The sequence below is a fragment of the Prosopis cineraria genome, unplaced genomic scaffold (assembly GCF_029017545.1).
Source record: "Prosopis cineraria cultivar Desert tree isolate PC_DT_omini unplaced genomic scaffold, ASM2901754v1 PC2, whole genome shotgun sequence".
Taxonomy (NCBI): domain Eukaryota; kingdom Viridiplantae; phylum Streptophyta; class Magnoliopsida; order Fabales; family Fabaceae; genus Prosopis; species Prosopis cineraria.
Window position 1 is genome coordinate 4,178,411 of NW_026555333.1, and position 22,068 is coordinate 4,200,478.

Sequence of the window (22,068 nt, forward strand, 5' to 3'; positions counted from 1 at the left end):
TAAAATAATTAAAAAATTACCATTCATACCACTATAGATTTATAGTCAGACAAACATTTTTTATATCATTATCTTATACATATAAAAAATAGAAGCGCCAAATGATAGAGTGTGGCACATATGATTTTTGTTATAAATTTCACATATATCACTGATTTTTTACTATAAACTTCACACTTATTTTTAATATTAGATTAAAAAAATCCATTTATCCCACGAAAAATTTACCATGGACAAACATATTTTACATTATTATCGTAGACATATGAAAGTATTAACATTAAATGATAGGGTTCCGCACTTATTATTTTTATCATGGATCTTACATTTACAACTATTTTCATTATGAACGTCACACTAATTTTTACAGTGCACTATTGCAGATCTCACATAATGTCTAAAAATAAAAAATAAGAATTATTGTTCATTTCGCCATAGATTTATAATAGGACAAACACATTTTATATTACTATCTTACACATATAAAAAATATAAAAACTAAATGACATGATTTCACACCTATTATTTTTATTACGAGTTTCACACTTCTATTTTTTCACAATAAACCCCACGATTTTTTTTATATTCTGGGTCTCACATAATATCTAGAATATAAAAAAATTAAAAAGAAAAAATTATTGCTCATCTCATTACAAATTTACCATGGGACAAACACATTTTATATTATTATCTTTTACATGTAAAAAATGTAAGTACCAAACAATATAATTTCACGCCTATTATTTTTATTATGGGTCTCATATTTATCATTATTTTTTCACAATAAACCCTACACTTATTTTATCTTGCGGGTCCCATATAATCTCTAATATATAGAAAAAATTGAAAAAAATATAAAATTATTGTTAATCTCACTGTTGATCTACAGTGGGATAAGATATGCTTTACAATACAAAACAATGATTTTATAAATATATAAATTTAAATAAGATGTTTTTTCACATAAAATTTTAGGTTTGACGCAAGTCAAATTATCACTTCAGACTCAAACGAGTCGGCAAAAGAAGTTTGAGAAAAAATAATAATAATTAACATGTCAAACCTATACTGGATATCCATGGAGAGGTCTAAATGGACAGAGACCTGGTGGCCAGTTTCTACCTCCAACTTGGATATCTATGTTTCCTTGGGCAAGCCTTGCATTGCATCCTTAGGAGGCCCATTGACTTCTTGAGACCTGCAAACGTTCGCACACGATTTCGGGCCCAGCCTCACGATTGCCTGGATAAGTGCCACGGATTTCTTATCAAAGATCTAAAGGGCCTTGGTATCCCAAAAATTAAAAAAAAAAAAAACTAATTGCCAAATATTTTTTTCCAAATAAAACTTACAAATCTGTATCGTAGGTTAAAAATACTCTTTGTCGAGAAAATTATATTTCACTTTTTTTTTTTTGAAAACTCAAAGATCTCGGTTTTCAATAATAAGACAAACAATGTAATAATATAAGACAAAAAATTCTCATTTATTATGCAGACTCCTAAAATTTAAACTAAAATATATTTTATGTTAGAAGCACAAAGTTTAATAAAGATATTTGTTATTCTTTTTCTATATAATTATTGATTATTGATACCTAGTGTTATCATACCATTTGAGTACTTTTAAGCTCAATTGAAAATAGCTCTTGGGATATAATTTTTTCGTCATTTTCACTCAATCTGGGTATTGCTGGTTAAGATATTTTTGTTCTAGTATCAAAAGAACGAGATCTTACAATAGCGTGGAGGTGAATTATTCTTAGCCGGAGTTGACAATACTTAAACTTAGTTGAGTACTAAATGCCAGATGATTATGTAAAAAAAAAAATTATATGATTGTGATGCCATTTAAAATGAATATGTTTTGATAATATTGAATGAAGCAAAATGCCCAAATCAAAATCATCCTTTCAAGCAAAAGCAATGTTGAAACCTAACTAACAAAATGAATCCCTTCTATTTTGACTCCGGCTGATGAGATTGTGAAAGAGCCTTTGTGTAATTCGTGCATGTCTGAAAGTGAGGTGGACATGAGGAGGAAGGGGAGCTGAGAGTCAGTTGCCACGTAAGGAAAAGAACATCATTGTGGGCTCCTTTTCTTTAATTCAACACTCGCCGCCATGCCGGGAATGCAGCAACGAAAAAATTGAAGCCAATAGATTATGGAATCCACTTCCATATGTCGAAATTGTTCAGCTTATTTTTGCCTGCGATGTGTGCGTCTTTATTTGTTATTTTTATAACGCCAAATAGTATCTGTAAGGAGAAGAGAATGCATCTCATATTTCTTGCAACGTCCAACTGAGAAGGGGGCGCCCCCCATGTGAAGGGCTGTCTCTCCCAGTTCACGGACTACCCGTCACATATCAATTTGCACTCTCTCTTGGCCTGTCTTTTTAATAATACTGATATAAGCAGAGAAAGAGGGGGGTCCTTATAAGTTATAGTTATCTTCTCATCCCCAAGGCCGGCAACAAATTACAAGATAATAAGGATTACTTGTATGAGGTATCCTTATGGAGTAATGGTTAGGCTTGACATATATTGTTGCCAAAAATTTCAACACACACCGTCCTACATATGATCATAATTCATCAAACCTTGCCCCCCTCTTCCTGCGTCAAACATATAATAATTCAATTCACATGCATCAAACTCCGTCGTGGCTCTCCTTCTACCGTACCTTGCCAAACAATATCATTGGAATTAATTACTGTTTTCAACTCCATCACATGATTTCAACATAGCTCTGATTGAGGTCCCTCAAAACAGAAAAATACCTACCTTTACGGCTCATGTTTGTTTTTGGTTCATATGGAATTTGGGATGCCTACCTAACGCCCTATCATGGTTAGCCACTCGGCTTAACAAACTCGTTAAACATGATTCATGGATTACTAGTCTCCAATTCTTCTTTCATTTTCTTTCCACTCCCTAGCATGCACCCTTGCAAATTCACTCTCTCTTTCTCCTCTTAATTTCATTATGGCCTTTCAATGACATCCAGATAGGGCAATGTTGGTAGGATAAACATTTGGCACTTATTTTTCTTTTTCATTTCTTCCTTGTTCGACCATGAGGCTCAAAATTTTCAAGTTACATTTATATTGGTTGGGACCCCTTGAAGTCCTTTCGATGTGAGATATAATAGCCTACATAGCCAATCCGTGACACTCACATTACAGGTGGCCTATTAGAGGACCCACCGACAGTGCGAACCTAAATGTGAATGTGACTTTGATATCACTTTATTATGAAGTTGCTACTCTCTCTTCAAAAAACTAACTTTGTAGGGTGTGTGGTGTATCGAAAATTGTCATTTGGTTATATCCATATTATTTTTTCTAAATTTTAACACTTTTTATGGGTATTTTGTGTATATTAGAAGTATTTTAGATTATCCGAGCCAATTTTGTAATTTCTAGAACTTTAGGGCAAAATAGTAATTTTTAAAAATAATTTTGAAAAATAAAAAATCCTCATTTGCTAATTTTTAGTTCTTCATTAATCTCATGAGTTTAATTTAAATTAATTTAATTTAAATTTTGAACTATTCACTAAAACATCCTTTAAAATATATTATTTTTATACTTTAATTGTGTTTTCTGTAAACCTTGAAAGTATACTAGGCTTTATAACTAAGAACTTATAGGAAACTTCTGATAACTAATTTCATCTCTCAATATTTTATTTTATCACTTTAATTCATTTTACCATATTTTCATAATTTACATTTTAGTTGGATAAATTTAGAGGACTCATAAAATTAATTATACACAACCTGCTATTTAATGGGTTTACTGAATGTTTTAGGCTATGAGAAGCTCTTGAATGATGATGGTAGTTCCTTGCACAAAATTAGAGCCCTTGGATGAGCTATTTGGAATATCAAAAGGTCGTAAATATTTGATGAACTCTCAAATAAGCACAAGGATGATCATAATAGTTCTACCTTTCAATTTTAATACCCTTTTTCCTCATTTTTACTATGCATTTTTTCACTCTCCCCATCATGTTATTTTTAAATTTCTCTATCCACTTTTAAATTTTTATATGCCTTTTATTTTTATTTATTATCATTTAAATAATTCATTCTCAAAATTTGGAAGGGAGTGACTCTTGTTGTAAAAAGAAATAGAAGGTGGCGACTCTTAGACCTCGAGATGGGACAAAATGAAGTTCAAGAGTGAAAATTAACCCCTTTCTTGCATAAATAAAATTAACATCTAGTCTTAACAATGAATTATCTTCGATCCAGTCAGCATAAATAGGATTCCAAACTCTAAATAATTACATGATATTAATCATAGTAGATTGGCAATTAATTTGGTAATTGATTAGTGCAAATTTATAACATTGAAAATACAATTGTGCCCACAAATTAAAGCTATTCCAAATCAAGTGATCATCCTTATAAGGTTCAACCCGATAGAGTTCAAATGGACAAGCCAATCACAAATAATGACAGAATACAGAATTAGTAATGTGGTAGCAAGGAGAATGAGCCTTGGGAGAAATTTTAACGGAACTATATATGGAGGAGAAGGGAGGCAAAGTAGTAAAAAGTACATCCAAGATGCCATGCACCAACGCATCAAACACCTTTAAAATGATTTCAAATACTTTTCAGCTCTCTTACAATCCCACTATATTAATGGTCCGTGCTCCTAAAAAAGAATTACTGTAGTCAAAGAGGTGACATGAAAATCTCTCTAGTTTAAAGTGAGAAATTCCACCATTGGATTTATATATGCCCTAAGTGCCAATCACGTTATGCACATAAGACCATAAAATTAACTTATTATATGAGATATATTAACGAGATCATTGTCACACACACACAAATAAAGACTAAGATATGTATAAAATATTGTGAGCCAAGCAGAACTTTGGATTGTCATCGGAATTGGCTTCGCTTGCTTTCACCCTAATTTTGACCCAATCCGGAAGGGAGTGGGAAAGACAGGGCTAAAATGCTTCGCCGAAGATGGGCGCTTGCTTGCTTCGATCTGGCTATATCATATAAACAGTGTGATGGAACCCTCTATTTTAATGAACTTGAAAGAAGCAAAAATCATAAAATAAACTACGAATAGAACTGTAATTACTATTGTTGAATAATCAAGTTGGATTACAAGCAAAATAAAGAACCGAAACTACAATCAAATGACAATTTCAGAGTACATGAAACAACATAAATGTAGCCTGTGAGCAGCAGCATAAACAGAAATCTCTCACCAATACATCGTAAAGTACGGTTGTTCACAGGATAGGACACTCTTGTCCCATGTCCTGCTCCAAAAAAAAATCAAGACTGAATTTTAATCCCATATTTCATCTCATCCTTTTAGGAGTCGAGACAAGATTGGAACAAGATCGAAACATCCCGTTATCCCAATAAATTGAATAATATTGAAGAAAGATTTGAATAATAACATTCATTAAAATTTTAAATCATATAATTTACTACGTTTAAAATCAAAACAATACAAGTACATAAAACACAACAATTTAAAGTCAATTATTGAATTACATTAATTACAATTATACATTATAATAGCAAATACAAGTGATCTTTAGGTTATAAGAGTAGCAACAACAGGCAAGTCAAGCACAATATCAAATCATTGTTCTTCTACTTTAAGGAAGATGTACTGAGCTAATTACTTTTCTAAAAATAAAATAAAAAATACTTTATAACTAAAAGTTATTAAATAGATAAATATAAGAATAAATTATATTAATATAATTAATATATTATAAAAAAAGATATTATCATGTTTAATTAATGTCATTAATATAATTATAATATTATAAAAAAACTTTAGTTTTAAATAAGAATTGCAAGTATTAAAATTATAATTGATATAATTAATATAAGTATAAATTATATTAATATAATTAACATATTTAAAATAAAAATTATATATATATATATAATATTCAGGACGGAACAAGACGGGATATCCTGATGGTAATCCCTTATCCCATCCCGTCCTGAACTCTTTCCTGTCCCGTCTCATAAAGTCCCGTCTCGATTATTTTTAAATTAAGACAAGATTTATCCTGATATGATTGAGAAGATATCGGATCAATCAAAATGAATCCAAACTAAACACCTTTGTAGTAAAGTAGGGAAAAAAATGATGAAAAACAGTGATCTCTTCAAACCCTAATCTGGTATTCAAAAGGCCAAAACTCTCCTCATTTGATCATAATTTTCCAAAAATACGCGACACCCTTCCTTCTGCACGAATGGATAGATTTAAGGAGCTGAAAAGCGGTCATTCCCCTACCAGCACTACCTATACCTTTAGCTTCACCTAACCTGACTTGCCCTTTACCATTTTAATCCTACAGATAAAACCGTTGGAATAAATTTCTTGTACACTGATGTTTAGCCTTCTCCACATCACTTTCCTTCCTAGATTGTTAACCACAGATCTTAGGAAATGACATCCAAATCTTGTGAGAATCACCAGCTCTATCAGATTGCCAGGAGGTAGTATGTTGAGTTTCAAACATGACATAGATACTTGTGATAGAATCTCTCCATTTTTTTTTCTCTATTTTTTTTCACTTCTCCCATCTTACCATTCATTAATTTTATTATTTAAAAAAATTATTTAATAAAATAATTTAAATGGTGAAGATGGGAGAATTGAAAGGAAAGAGAGGGAAAAAAAATAAAGAGACCCTCTCCCTATATACTTACTTAATTCGCATATCCAGAAAGAGAGAGAAAATAGACTCATACATGATGCACGTCCATCTTCAGCTGTACTCCTTTATTAATTAGCGTGATGAGTGGCCGGTAGTGCCCACAGAAAGAACAATTTCAGGACTTACAATTAAAACTTTGTGGGGTCTAACTGTGTTATAATAGGGTAGAGAATAATAGGAGGTGTTTGCTCATTGATGATATACACGCAGGTAGGACCGAGATATGGAAAGAATATGGGCCATGGTACAACCATACCCACCCCCCACAAGACCTTCCATTCCTTGGTATGGTCATCTGATTAAGGCCACCCTTCTTTTTCCTTATTAGAAGGGCCCTTAAAGACCCCGTCCCACCGTGCTGTTGCTGTTTCATGCAACACACACAGACACCACGAACTTACGCTCATATTATTGCATTTGCATCAGTAAAATGTCAAAAAAACGCGCGCGCGCGCGCTCGCGTATTTTGAATTAGATTTATTCCATGTTACTTGTAATACAGCTGCTATTAAATTAGCATGATTGTGTAACCCGTAAGGAGTGAAGTTTGTGTGTGATTAGGGGATGTGGGACAAGGACGCAACATTGAAGCAACACGGCCTTTGTTCTTAATAATCCCAATTATGGACTGACCATGTCTGCAAGTTTAGTTACATTCAATCTGCTTAATTATATTATCTTATATTGCCTTTAGACATGCTGCGTTATCCCCTCCTACTACCTCTACTCCTTGCTGGAATCACCAAATCTTCGCTTGCTGTGCTTTTTTTTTTTTTTTTTTGACCAAAGCTGTGCTTATTCAATACCCTATCTTATTCGAAGTTATTAAAATAAACCAGCTCATTAAAAGTCCTACTTATTACATGCAATCGTCCATGTAATGCATTCTTTTGTTTATTAATTTAATTATTGTGCGGCAAAATAACCAGCTGCTATATTGAACTCTGACCAACAAACAGAAGAAAAAAAAAGGGAATCTCCGCCACGAATATATCACGAATCCGCTGCAAATATGACCAATGGAAGATTTCATTCGAAAACAAATTAAATGGCACAAATGCGAGATATAAAATTCGATAACTTTTTGTCACGATTTTTTTAAATTTACAAAATTCAAAATAAATGACAAATTTCAGTAACCGATAATTCAACTGCATAACGCCATAACCTTTTAGCGCTATATTCTCCCACTAAAAAAAAAAAGGAGATAAATTTTTGTCTTCAGGTGGGGTTTTCAAACACATGCTAATAGTTGACAGATTGATGTAGGGTGGGCATAATTAATCAAATAACTCCCATGGCCAAAGTCGCCTTTTTGGGTTCGATTCTAGCTATTTGCAGCTGTAGCAAACAAGTTTATTATATAATTGGGTAACGCGTTGCGTGAGGACGGGTGGATCATTGACTCCAACGCTCGCCATGTTCTTCTACGAAGGTTCTCGTCCTCACACATACATAGTGGCAACCTTCAAATCAAGGAGCTTCAAAACATGGGCAGGCGCCACATAATATTTCCCCTCAAATAAAAATAAATAATATTCATTTTTGTGACTAAACATTCATGGCTAGAGATTAGATAATTTGCCCCTTCTAGATTATGACGAATGGAGAGGAGCAGCCAGCAGGCTCTTCCTGATTCCTGAGAAGACGCGCAGATTTGTGTGTGTGTGGATCGTGTGTTTCAATCAAAGCCCCAGGATCCCTAATACTCGTATCGTATACAAGTCTGGAGTTAATTAATTTGATTCTGAATTAAAGATGAGGTGTGAGAAGTTTGAAGAAACATATTTGTAAGGTAAGATTCGTGGGGCCTTGTGGAAGTGGCGCGTATTATAGTATTCCTTGTGTGTGCGTGACACTGTCTGGGGCTTGGGAACCAGGCAGTTTAAGTCCAGAGGCGAAGGCACCGAGAGAGTCGCTGTACTTGTCTTGTTTGTTTACTAATACAGGGATTTTTGGCCATTGTATGCGGACGCCGGCCACGCTTTCTCTTGTTCTTTTTATTCTATGTCCTCCCTTAATCAATTCATTACACCTCACTCGTCTTATTTTAATATCCCCTGTCCTCGTGAATCCAACTTACCCCTTGGATAGTGATTAACATAATATTCTCGTGATCTTAGGTTATGGATATGTCATCAGCTTTTAATTAATTTGACAGGTGCAATGCATCTCATGTCTGTGACCCATCAAGTAATTTAGGGCCGGATTTATGCTATGGGAATTAGGAACAGCCGTTTTTTTTTTTTGTGCTTTTTAAAAATTCTTATGCCACGGCACCGTGTGGCTAGAGACAAGTAATTTATTATTATTATTATTATTATTACTATTATTATTATTCATTTTAAAAAACAAACACAACTTTTAAGATGAAGAAGAAAGCAATATGGATATGGAATTCTATGGATCAAAAGTGTTCAGTTCTTTTTGTATGATGTTTGCATTGCAAGTGGCTATGGATAGATTGTCACTATATATAGTTCATTCCACATAATGTTTAAAAAATTATAAAAAGATAAGCTGATACTAAAGAATTTTTTAAACCAATGGAAAAAAATAAAATATAATAATTTGTTAAAAGTAAATATTTAAAATTATATTCAATAATTAATTATTAAAAATAAATACTTCTTTAAAACTATATTGATTTAATTAAATTCAATGCTGTGCTTTTGTTTTTATATGCGTGGATAAAAACTGCATAATTTTATTTTTAAAATAATTTTTTTGCAATTTATAAAGTGCTCCATGTTAATTTTAAGGTACTACTAACAGGTCTTATATTAAAATTATAATAATCAATTATACTTGTCTTAATCCTTCATTCTAATTTTAATTTTTATGATCATTTATAATAAATTTTACTCTGATTTTATTTATAGGGTAGAGAGAGAAAATAAATATTTAATTCTATTTATAGGCACCTGTCAATTTTTAATATTACTCTTTATATTTTTGCTCTTATTAAATATATTAAATAAAAATATTAATAATAAAATCTAAAAATATTTATTAAGGATAAAAATAAAAATTTATTAAATTTTAAAATAAAATTAATAAATTTAAATTTTTTTAAATTTTAATAAAATATATTAAAAATAATTTATAAATAAAATAAGAGAGAGTAATAATATTATATCCATCACTCCAATTTTTTTAAATATTTTTTTATTAAAAAATATAAATTATTTTTAATTAAATCTCACATATAATAAAGTAGTTATTTACTTTTAAAGTAATTTTATTTTTTTATATTTATTTTTATTAAATATTTTATAATAAATATAATGTTATTATTAATAGAGACATTTTTAAAAATAATGATTATATTTTAAAAAATTAAAAATATTTTATATTTTTAAGTATTTAATTTTTTTAAAAAAAATTTATATTTTTAAACGGAGAGTAAAAGGCAAGTCTAAAGTGACGTTGAGCGAGCGGAGACGTGAATTGATATCACGTGCCTGGGGAGTGGTATAGCGGGAGGGGGCGCGTCATGTCACGTGCTTCCTCGGATTCTCTTCGGAGCTCCCACCAGGTGTCTGCCAGCTGGATCCACTCCCTGTTCCCAATAAAATACAGACCATCCAGGCTGTCATTTCAACGTCTCCCCTACGCTTCCCCCTTCTGCCTTCTCGGTTTCAATTCAAAGCATTTAAAATCTAGAATGCTGTATATATTATATGCGCTAAAAAAACATAAAAATAAAAATAAATTCATAGATTCAAATTTATTGTATTCCTATTCGTTCATTGTATGCTAATGCTCCTGCGGCCTTGGATGCGGTGGTCCGTGCGAAGGGCATTATTGAGAATGGCTGCTTTCAAATATCCGAACTGGACATAAGCTGGAATGCTTTTTGTTCGGTAGCGACCACGAGGAAAAAACGACACACTCATTTCCACAAAGGTTGCTCTTTTTCCTTATGCGTCGGCTTTGTAGCTCACACTTCTTTTTTTAAAATGCCTGCCCGGAACCACTCCGCGCGTTTTATATAATGCTTTGACCCTCACGCTCCACTTGAATCGAGCGTGCAATTCACCCCTCCACTCACAACTTGAACTTGCTGGTCTCGCCACGAGACGTTCGAATAAAGAAACGCGCTTAATAGTACCGTTTTGGGTCCCTCCTCAACTTTTCTTGCCTGGCAAGTCCTGGCTCGTAAATGCCACTAGCCCACTAGCCACTCTCACTGGCTCACCGCTGTCTCCTTCTCAGCATCTTCCTTAACTGCGTTCTAAACCACCATACAATTTTTTGACCCACAATTTTACTCCCATTAATTTGTATTTGCGAAATTTCCCCATTCTAAACCACGCTCGTGCTGGCACCTATATATACCGCTCTTCCCTCTCATCTCTATCCACACAAGCCAACTTTCCAGCTCTCTCATTTTCCTCTTCCTGCATCTCCCAAGCCCTAAGAGAGGAAGTTATTAAAAAAAAAAAAATGGGTGCTCTCGTCCCTTCTCAATGCATTCTTAAAATCTTTCTTTTGATCTCGGTGTTTCAGCTCTCTCTCGCCTCCAGGAGGCTGAGCGAGCTGGCTCAAGATCAGTACTCCCAGCTCCTCCATTACCACAACGGTCCTCTCCTCTCTGGCAAAATATCTATCAATCTCATATGGTATGGCCAATTCAAGCCTTCCCAAAAGGCCATAATCTCCGACTTCGTTACCTCCTTGTCATCTTCACCTGCTCAAACCTCCCAACCCTCCGTCGCCTCTTGGTGGAAGACGACCGAGAAATACTACCATCTCACCAACCAGAAGGTTTCTGCTCTTTCCCTCTCTCTGGGCAGGCAGATTCTGGACGAGAACTACTCGTTGGGAAAATCTCTCACAAGCAAACAGCTGGTGGAATTGGCCTCGAAAGGCGATCAGAGAAACGCCATTAATGTCGTTTTGACATCTGCTGATGTCGCAGTGGAAGGTTTCTGCATGAGCCGATGTGGGACTCACGGATCCTCCTCTGTGGGACACGCGAAGGGCAAGAACTACAAGTTCGCTTACATCTGGGTTGGTAACTCGGAGACTCAGTGCCCTGGTCAGTGCGCTTGGCCTTTCCACCAGCCCATATATGGTCCCCAGAGTCCGCCATTGGTCGCTCCCAACAATGATGTAGGCCTTGACGGAATGGTGATCAACCTGGCTAGCCTTTTGGCGGGCACCGCCACCAACCCCTTCGGAAATGGCTTCTTCCAGGGTCCCGCAGAGGCACCTCTCGAAGCTGCTTCCGCCTGTCCCGGCGTTTATGGGAAAGGAGCTTACCCTGGATATGCCGGGAACTTATTGGTGGACCCTTCTACTGGTTCAAGCTACAATGCTCATGGTGCTAATGGCAGGAAGTATCTCCTTCCTGCTCTGTTTGATCCTTCTACTTCCACTTGCTCCACGCTCGTGTGAAGATAGATACGGATTAGCCTGTTATAGCTACGTGGTTAGAAACACGGAATTCGTAGGTTGTATAAGCATAATGTGTAGGATGTATTCATTCATTTGTTTATTTCTTTTTGGTTGTCCCTGTTATTCATGACATAAAAGCAAATTTACTTATGTTTGCTTTAAATCATTCTTCTCACCAGTGTTCCCCTGGAAAACTCCTCATTCCTGTCTTTCGCTAATGTTTCGCTGAGTTTAACTGAACGCCCATGCCTAAAGATTCGTGAAAGAGGAGATATTTTTACATCACTGGAGATGAGAACTAGGGATAAGATTCACTGACCAGGCTAACCGATATCTGCATTTACGAATAGGAAACTCTTGCGATCGCTAAGTACCAAAAAAAAAAAAAGAATGAAATCATCGAACTGGATTAATGCTCTGTATGTAGAATTCGGCATTCTGGAGGTCAATAGAACCAGCTCATTGGTTTAGTGTTTTGAACTTGGTTACCTTCTACGCATTTATTGCAAACATGAACCGCATGGATCATATTTCAATGATACCCGGATTAATGTATTTTTTAAAAACTGTCAAGTTTAAATTATTAAATCCAATCTAATAGTTCAAATTTGCGATGTTCTCTGTACGAAACGCCTGCTTCGTTTTCTTTTGATCAGCTCCCGTTGTCCGTTAACAACTCCCTATGAATGCTAATCATGGGCCCTCAATGCCAACTTGCTAACCATAATTGGACATGAATTGATTGTTTTAATTTACCGTGCAACTTGACATGATGATAATAAAAACTAGTATTTGTTTTCATGTTGTACACTACAAACAAACAATAAGAATTATTAACAATAATTACGATTAGATTTGGCAACGACAGAAAATACGTAATCTCAAACAACGCAAAAGAACTAAGATGTGCAGCAGGACTAGCCAGGAATGTTGGTAATCTTGGTAGGGCATGGGCTTGTTAATAGGATCAATCGAATTTGTCCGAGTGTGGCATCACCATTGTCCTGTTGTGCTTGTTAAGGGGTCTGTGACTCTGTTATCCTTAGCTGGCCGTGCCCTCTCCGTGAAGTTCCGGCAAACTCGAAATGGCGCCAAAACAGATCAGTACGAATTGAATAGATAAAAAGGGGACGCCTTGAAAGTGTGGTGCGGCTGCGGCCACCTCGTTCCTTTTGCCGTGCCTTGCTTTGCATGCTATCGTGCCGTTATACCTTTCTCGGACCCTATCGCCGTTTGGCCATTTCCAAACCTTGCTGCTCCGAATGCCTACAGTTTGCAATAATGTATCAAACAGACACGAACCGCTGAGGGAGAGACTACGTGACTCTCTTAAATCTTAATTGACAGCTCCGGCCCATTCCGCCGCGTCAGCTCATGAATAAAATTACTCCCAAAACCAAAATTGTTATATATTGGGATGTAGAATGCTACTTGTGTAACATGCTATCTTTCAATAGTCTCTGGGATTTTAAGATTGTTATATACAAACATTTTAAATTATAGTAGAATACAAGTGTTAGTTAAATTCATGCTCTTTTAAGAATTATTCGTTTTTGTTTGGAGTGGTTTATATTCATAGCTAGATGCGCAGTTCGCAAGACAAAACCCCTGTTTGGCAGTAATTAGTACATGAGGGAAACGGAGAGACATGAAAATAAGTTTTCATTATTTTTTATTAAATTAAAACGATGAAATTTAATTCTTAACCTCTTTCCTGCTTGCATGCGAATAGTGGATAATTTTTTATGACTGATATATGTAAAATTTACTGCACTGCTATTATTTACTATGAAGGTAAAATACAAATTTTCTTTAGGGTATACTCCCTTTACTTAAAAATATTTGACATTTTTTAGGTTTAAATATTTAAAAATATAAGATATTTTTAATACTTTGAAATGTAATTAATGAGCTTTTATCAAAAGTACATCTAATAAATAAATCACTTTATATTTATTTTAAAGTAAAAATTTTAATACATGAATATAAATGTGAAAAGATAATGTTATTTGAAAGACAATTAATTACTTTATTAAAAAATGTAATTTAGTTAAAATTTTATATTTTTTAATAAAAATAATATTAAAGTTTGAATTTTGAATACATATTTATTAAACCTTATTTTTACTTTAAGTGTTAGGAGTACTGTTTTCCTTTTATTAATTGTCATTAAAACTTTTGTTTTATTTGATCAAAGATGTAAACAGAATAATATTCTCATTTTTAATATCATGTCGAATGTGATTATGTCATTTTATCCACATCCTTGTCTCATTCATTCCTCGAAGGGCATTTGTTACCTACATGCTATAAACAGGAAAAAAAAAACATCTAAATGGTGCAATGTAAAAAGTGTTTATCCAAACATTATGGGTCCTTTTATTTTAGCTTATTTCATAAAAAAATACTTATTTTTTTTAAAAAATCATTTTGTAAGTTTTTAATATGTTTGTTTAAATTTTTAAAAATAATCAAAATCTAAAAAAATATTTTAATTATTTTAACAATACAATAGATGAGAGAGTGTTTTAAGAAAGTGAAATACATAAAGATATTATTAAATTTTAAAATAATATAATAAATTATTTTTATAAAATAAAAATCAATGAAAATATCATAAAATTTAAAAGCAATTATAACTAATAATTACTTTTTTAACCAAATATAAAATAATGTTTGCTTTTTACAAAATGTCTACAAAATAATTTTTTTTATAAAATCTCTAAACTACTATAAATTTAATTTTTAATTTTTTAATAGGGATATCATAAAATTTTTTTATTATTCAAAAAAAGTTGCATTCATTTATTAAGTGAATAATTTTACTTTTTATTAAAAAATAATTTTTAATTATAAAATTGTTATTAGCCTGAATGATTCCCCACAAATATAATCTCATTCCCAATTTAAATAATTTTTAATATAATATTTAAATAAATACTTTTCACGTTACATCATTAAAAGAATTTATTTTATTATTTATAGCCTATGAGACAAAACCTTCCTCCAAGCGAGTTGGGGAAGGAGAACCTGATGAGGTGGCGCTGGCAGGAGGCTGGCCCGGATAAATGACAGAGGGCCCAAATCAAGTTTGTCGTCTCTCTCCGCCTAAGCTGGCCATCTACTGTGATGTCTTGATGACTCATTATTGTATGTCCCCGTCTCTCATTTAATTAAATCCCATGGCCTCCATTTGACGATGCGGCTCCCTAATTGATTAATAATCATGTAGCGAGCGCGTCATCCAGCTGGCCTTCATTCATTCCTCCATTTGACTTTCCCTACACGCCTTCCTACTTTCTTCCTTCTTGTCTAGCTCCTTCCCCCTCATGGCTCCTATATAATACCCTTCCCTCCTTCTTCCTCCTTCACAGCCTCACTTCACTGCCTATCTGCCTTTAGCTTCACATTCACTATGGCCTCTCCCTCTTTTTCCTCCTCTCTCGTTCTCCAACTCTTCCTCTCTGTCTCCCTCCTCCATTTCAGCACCGCCGCCAGAACACTCTCCCAGTCGTCCCAAAACTTCAAGTTCCAATACCACAAAGGGCCTCTCCTTACCGGCAACATCTCTCTCCACCTCATATGGTACGGTAAGTTCACTCCTTCCCAGCAAGCCATTGTCTCCGATTTCATTTCCTCCCTCTCCTCCTCCAATCCCGCCACGCCCCAACCTACCGTCTCCGCGTGGTGGAACACCATTAAAAAATTCTACAACCCCAAGCTGTCCCTCTCCCTAGCTTCCCAGGTCCTCGACGACGCCTACTCCGTCGGCAAATCTCTCACCACTCAACAAGTTGCCAAGCTGGCATCCAAGGGTGGCCAGAAAGACGCCATCAACGTGGTTCTCACTGCTTCCGATGTTGCCGTCGATGGGTTCTGCTCCAGCAGGTGCGGCACTCACGGTACCTCCGTGGGCGCTGCTGTACGAGGGAAGAGACACAGCTTTGCTTACATCTGGGTCGGTAACTCGGAAACCCAATGTCCCGGTCAGTGCTCGTGGCCGTTCCACCAGCCTATTTATGGTCCCCAGAACCCGCCCTTGGTTGCGCCTAACAACGATGTGGGACTCGATGGCATGGTGATCAACGTGGCGAGCCTGTTGGCTGGAACCGTCTCCAACCCCTTCGGCAATGGATTCTTTCAGGGACCCAAAGAAGCACCGTTGGAGGCGGCATCGGCTTGCACCGGAGTCTATGGCAAAGGAGCTTTCCCCGGCTACGCCGGCAACCTCTTGGTGGACCCAGTCACCGGCGCGAGCTTCAATGCCAATGGCGTGAATGGCAGAAAATATCTGTTGCCCGCACTTTATGACCCCGCCACCTCTTCTTGTTCTACGCTGGTATAATAACGACGGGATACACATCGCGGAACTTCGGATTGATTACGGACGCCTTCGGCGTTGAGAAACATTCTTTGATTCCTTCATTCTTTTTGCTGTGACATCGAATAAATATCTCATTTGCGTATAATTAAGATAACTATATATGTTTGTCTATATGAGTCTTTCAGTGCCCTCGACTGTTAATTTTTTCTCTATCTATTTCTTCTCCCGACTAATTTTTCTCACTTTAACAAACCGCTCGCTTCATTTATAATTATTCTTTTGCAAAATGAAAATTATAAAAAATAAAAAAGGAAAGGAAATCAATAAGTAAAAAAAGAAAGGAAAAACAGCAATAAAATCTCTTAAATGTATAAATAATAATTTATTTTTTTAAAATATTATAATTTTTTTAAAGTTTTTTTGAAAATTTTTTATCATATCAATTATTAAATTATTCTTATTAAAAAATAAATTATTCATAAATTTTATCTAAATATTTATAATTTTATTATATATTCATAATAATATAATAGTAAATAAAGCTTCACATATTAATTTTTTTATTATCATATTGTTATGAATATAAAAAAGAATTATGAATATTTAAACAGTAAAATATAGGGTATTAAAGACGAACTGATGGATTCAAAATTAAAAAGAATAATAAGTATTTCGCCAGATTCTGCCTTTTCATAAACTAATTACTGGTGATGGAATTAGTCTCATGGTTCTCCTCTGAGAATACTTTAGACAATCCAAAAAATAAAATAAAATAAAATCCTAGTGATAGTTCTTGGAGGCTAGGGACAAAGACGGTCTCGGATTAAAATAAATTGTGATGGGAGAGCCAGCAGAGGAATCCACAAAGCAACAATTGAAACGCGTGTTTCAACAGTGCCAGAAAGAGCTGTGACTTAGGACATCTTTGAAGGGTTTGGTGCTAAATGAATGAATCTCGATAAGCTCAACCATATTTCAGAATTTCATTTTGTAAAAACCGATCCTGGCGCCTAGAGCCAAAGAGCTGGCCATGTGAGCCGTCCTTATTTTTTTATTTAAAAACATATATATAATTCTAAATATAATTATTACACGGAAGATTAAGTTTAAAAAAATAAATTTAAATTAATTTACAATAAATATGTAAAATTTAAACTTTCAAATCTAATATCAAATAATAATATTAAAATTAACATAAATAAAATTTAAATTTTATTAATGTTATTAGTTAAATCTTCATGAATGAGGGAGGGAGGAATGGGTTTATAGTTTTTATTTTTTTTAGTTAGATACTTAATTTTTTATTTTTTTATATTAAAAATGATAAAAATAATCCAAAGGGCCAACTTTTTATTTTTTTTGGCTTAAAAGGGATTTTTTTAAAAACTTAAATTGCCATTTTTTACCTCACAGCAGCAGCCCCATTTTGATTAGTTTTAGGCTTAAAAATACCCACTCGATAAGTTGGATCCTAATTGACAACCATATGTCATTGTATTTGTGTACTCTCTTGTATTTGCTATCTAGTCTACGCCAATGATGCTCTCTTACTTTTCCTTTTTCAGCCTGTTCTCTATTTTAATGATGAAAGAGAAGGTAAATCTTTCATCCTATTAGTTTTTTGAAAAAAACAAGGACTTGAACCAACGCGATTACAAAAGTTCGTTGATCTCTTTCACACACCTATGCACGTATATATACACCTCTTCGGCGCTTCACGTGTAATTGGCTTAATTATATCAAGCCGTCTCGAACTAAATTGCTAAAATATTTGGGTGGAAACTGAAGTAAAATAATAAAGCATATAAACAATTAGAGCAATTTTTCTTGTTCCCCAGCTTGGACATGAATGTGCCAATAATAGCCTTAAGATGTCCAATTGACCGAAGTAACCTTGCTCGGCAACCAACAAAACCCAAGAGAGAGCAGAGCCGCTTCCTTTTGAAAACCGTGGCCACATTTTGGGCATCAAATCTGAATCTATCAGATCTCTGCTTCCTCCGTGATATTGTGCTTGATAGATCATAAATAAGATCTTCGTAGTTGTCTGAGATATCCAATTATCTATTCCCATCTGAGAACTGCAACAATAATGGCTGTCTCTACTTACACATCCTTAATCCCCACGACTTCATTTACTCTTGTTTCTTCTTCAAAACACAGCCAATATTCCTTCCCCACCAAATGGATCACAACTCCTTCCATTGTAGCCGTACACGGAGCCGAGCCTGCCAAGAAGCCCCTGGCCACTGCCACGACGACGTCTACGTCAACTGCCACCACCGGAACGGATCAGGTTAAATGGAGCCTTGAGAGCTGGAAAGCAAGAAAAGCCCTGCAGCTGCCGGAATACCCCAACCAAGAGGAACTGGAATCGGTGCTCAGGACCCTGGACGCCTTTCCTCCTATCGTATTCGCTGGGGAGGCAAGAAGCTTGGAAGAAAGACTGGGCCAGGCTGCTATGGGAAATGCATTCCTCCTCCAAGGAGGAGACTGCGCCGAGAGTTTCAAAGAGTTCAATGCTGTTAACATACGTGACACCTTCAGGGTTATTCTCCAGATGAGCGCCGTTCTCATGCTCGGAGGACAAATGCCCGTTATTAAGGTCTTTTAGAAAATCAATATTTGCCTGCGAATATAAAAACGAATGCCCGATGATACTGATACGTTGTGGTATGGGTTATTAGGTGGGAAGAATGGCGGGTCAATTTGCGAAGCCTAGATCGGAGCCGTTGGAGGAGAGGAACGGATTGAAGCTGCCCGGTTACAGAGGAGGCAACGTGAACGGAGACGCGTTTGACGAGAAGTCGAGGACTCCAGATCCGCAGAGAATGATTAGAGCGTATAGCCAATCCGCGGCTACTCTGAACCTTCTGAGAGCCTTTGCCAAGGGAGGGTATGCAGCGATGCAGAGGATCAATCACTGGAATCTGAACTTTGCGGAGCACAGTGAGCAGGGGGACAGGTCGGTGATTCCATTTTCTTAAATTCAATGCCTTGCAATTTTTTATAGGCAACGATACTTGCACCGGGGTCTGTGCTGATTCAATGCCCATATGGAATCGTCATGGCTTAGGGCGTTACCATACCAACACTTTACAGGAAATGCTCCGTGCTGCCCTTCTTTTAGCCGCCAAAGAAAACTTCAATGAATTGGGTAGAAAATGCTGAGAGGCTAATTAATTTTGAGTGAAGTCACCGCTGCACATTTATGTTTCCAACACTTTACATAAACTTTGGTAAAAAAAAAAAAAACACTTTACATAAAGTTTTTTTTTTAATTATTGAGCTAGAGTTTTTTTTACCTAGGATTATAGAAAAACTATGAAGAATCTAAATATAAAAATCTTATATAAAATTATTTTGAAATCTTATATTCTCTACTAAAGTTATCAATTTATTATATTAATGTTTTCAATCAACAATGGATACGATAGTTGTTAGTGGAGTTGACTAATTAATAATTAAGCAGGAATAATTAATTACTAATTTGCATTAATTGAATATGAAATTTCTATATTTAAAGTTATTCTGCGGGACTCGAGATTTAGGGGAGAAAAAATAGCATGATGGTTTATGGGTGACAAACACAGTACACAGTACATATTTATAAGTTTCCAACAAATGGTTGGGGTTGGGGGCAGTAAAAAAGTTGCGCAATGTGCACCTTGGTGGTTAAAAATGGGATGTAGGTGCATGCATAAATAAAATTATTGAAAGAGGTGGTGGCATGGCAGGTACCGGGAGCTGGCACACAGAGTGGACGAGGCCCTCGGATTCATGGCGGCGGCCGGCTTCACGGTGGACCATCCTCTGATGAAAACCACAGAGTTCTGGACTTCTCACGAGTGCCTGCTTCTGCCATACGAACAGTCACTCACTAGGCTGGATTCAACTTCCGGCCTCTACTACGACTGTTCTGCCCACATGCTCTGGGTGGGTGAGCGCACCAGGCAACTAGACGGCGCCCACGTCGAGTTCTTAAGAGGGGTCGCTAATCCTCTAGGCATTAAGGTCTCGTTTTTAAATATTTAATTGAGATTTGGATGATGCAAGTACACGGTAACTGATCATGAATCGGGATGTATATATGATGATAACAATTGCAGGTGAGCGATAAGATGGATCCGTATGAGCTGGTAAAGCTGATAGAGATATTGAACCCGGAAAACAAGGTGGGAAGAATAACGGTGATAACGAGGATGGGAGCGGAGAAGATACGAGTGAAACTGCCGCAGCTGATCAGGGCGGTGCGGAGGGCAGGGCAAATAGTGACGTGGGTAAGCGATCCCATGCACGGGAACACGGTGAAGGCTCCGTGCGGGCTCAAGACGCGGCCGTTCGACGCCATAAGGGACGAGGTAACGGCGTTCTTGGAGGTGCACGAGGAAGAAGGGAGCCACGCAGGAGGGGTGCATCTGGAGATGACAGGACAGAACGTGACGGAGTGCGTGGGAGGGTCGAGGACGGTGACATTCGAAGACTTGGGCTCGCGTTACCACACGCACTGCGACCCCCGCCTGAATGCTTCCCAGTCTCTGGAGCTGGCCTTCATCATCGCCCACCACCTCCGATCCTCTCCCAGCATCCCTTCCCTTCCCCCATTGTAAACTGTCATTTTTCACTCATTTATGTCCGCTAGGTTCTCGCGTCTCTTCTTTTATTTTCTTTTATATTTTTGTTCAATCCACTCTCTTCTTCAAATTCTCGTGCGTATGTTGAGGATCATCGCCCCCTTTCCCGACATCAAGGGTGGGTTTAGATTTTTTTACTTCTCACTTCTCAAAAACCCTTTTTAACTTTTCAAATGTCAAGATGTTGTTCGGATGATTGTAATACATGCAAATTGATATGACTTTGGTAACTGACTTAAAAATGAATTTCAAAATGAGCAATTTAAAAAATTTTTAAAAATCCTTTTCAACTTATTTATAGAGCTTTAATATTATTAATAAGATAGGAAATATTTATTTTAATTTTATTTATAGATATTTCAATAATTATTATATTCATCTTTATCCTTTTCTCTTATTAAATATTAGAAAAGTTAGCATAAATTAATGTATTTTTTGATAATTATATATTTAAAAGCATATTTTACCATCATATATAATCTAAATAATTTTTAGTATATCAAATTGACTTTTAAAAAAATATATTTAAATACAAATTTTGTTATAATAATTAACTTTTACTAAATAAATTTTTGATAAATTAAAAATTAAACACATGCTAATTAATTTTGGTGAAAACGTCATTACCTCCTTGCAAATGTTGCATCTAATGCCACCTCCTTCCTTCAAGCGTGGAGAGAATGGCTTGAAAAAACTGCGGCTAACTCTGAAGAACGAAGGCAATATTATTATTATTATTTTTCCATTCCAAAAAGGAAAAGATCCAACTAAAATCTACTATTACAAAAATGAATATGATCGATGCCTGGAGCATCATCCTATAACAGCTTCCTGAAGTTATCAGGTGGATGATCAGGATCGTGCACACCCATATTAGAAGCTATTCCAGTAGTACAGCAACCCAACAAGTTAATTAGCGATTGCAGTACTTCGCTTTCTCAAAGTATCTCAACACCTTAATCTTGATATTCGATATACTCTC

At 35.5% G+C, this 22,068-nt stretch overlaps 3 protein-coding genes across 3 annotated transcripts; all 3 read left to right on the top strand.

Annotated features, from left to right (window-relative positions):
• The first annotated feature begins 11,079 nt into the window (after nt 1-11,079).
• LOC129301838 (protein PHOSPHATE-INDUCED 1-like) lies at nt 11,080-12,291 on the top strand. Its single transcript, XM_054940444.1, has one exon. It carries the CDS (start codon nt 11,175-11,177, stop codon nt 12,126-12,128), a length of 954 nt encoding a protein of 317 aa, XP_054796419.1. The 5' UTR covers nt 11,080-11,174; the 3' UTR covers nt 12,129-12,291.
• A 3,199-nt stretch (nt 12,292-15,490) lies between these two features.
• Nucleotides 15,491-16,623, top strand: LOC129303583 (protein PHOSPHATE-INDUCED 1-like). Its single transcript, XM_054942995.1, has one exon. It carries the CDS (start codon nt 15,544-15,546, stop codon nt 16,471-16,473), a length of 930 nt encoding a protein of 309 aa, XP_054798970.1. The 5' UTR covers nt 15,491-15,543; the 3' UTR covers nt 16,474-16,623.
• Nucleotides 16,624-18,544: 1,921 nt separating this feature from the next.
• On the top strand, nt 18,545-21,307 carry LOC129302168 (phospho-2-dehydro-3-deoxyheptonate aldolase 1, chloroplastic-like). Its single transcript, XM_054940849.1, has 4 exons — nt 18,545-19,057; nt 19,140-19,417; nt 20,190-20,466; nt 20,562-21,307. Exons 1-4 carry the CDS (start codon nt 18,545-18,547, stop codon nt 21,060-21,062), a joined length of 1,569 nt encoding a protein of 522 aa, XP_054796824.1. The 3' UTR covers nt 21,063-21,307.
• Nucleotides 21,308-22,068: the final 761 nt, after the last annotated feature.

Bases quoted from the DNA above. Each gene is read 5' to 3' on its own strand.
- LOC129302168 (XM_054940849.1), top strand. From the start codon at position 18,545: ATGGCTGTCTCTACTTACACATCCTTAATCCCCACGACTTCATTTACT. The intron at 19,418-20,189 runs GTCGGTGATTCC...GTGGCATGGCAG, and splicing joins CACAGTGAGCAGGGGGACAG to GTACCGGGAGCTGGCACACA. The intron at 20,467-20,561 runs GTCTCGTTTTTA...TAACAATTGCAG, and splicing joins CTAATCCTCTAGGCATTAAG to GTGAGCGATAAGATGGATCC.
- LOC129303583 (XM_054942995.1), top strand. From the start codon at position 15,544: ATGGCCTCTCCCTCTTTTTCCTCCTCTCTCGTTCTCCAACTCTTCCTC.
- LOC129301838 (XM_054940444.1), top strand. From the start codon at position 11,175: ATGGGTGCTCTCGTCCCTTCTCAATGCATTCTTAAAATCTTTCTTTTG.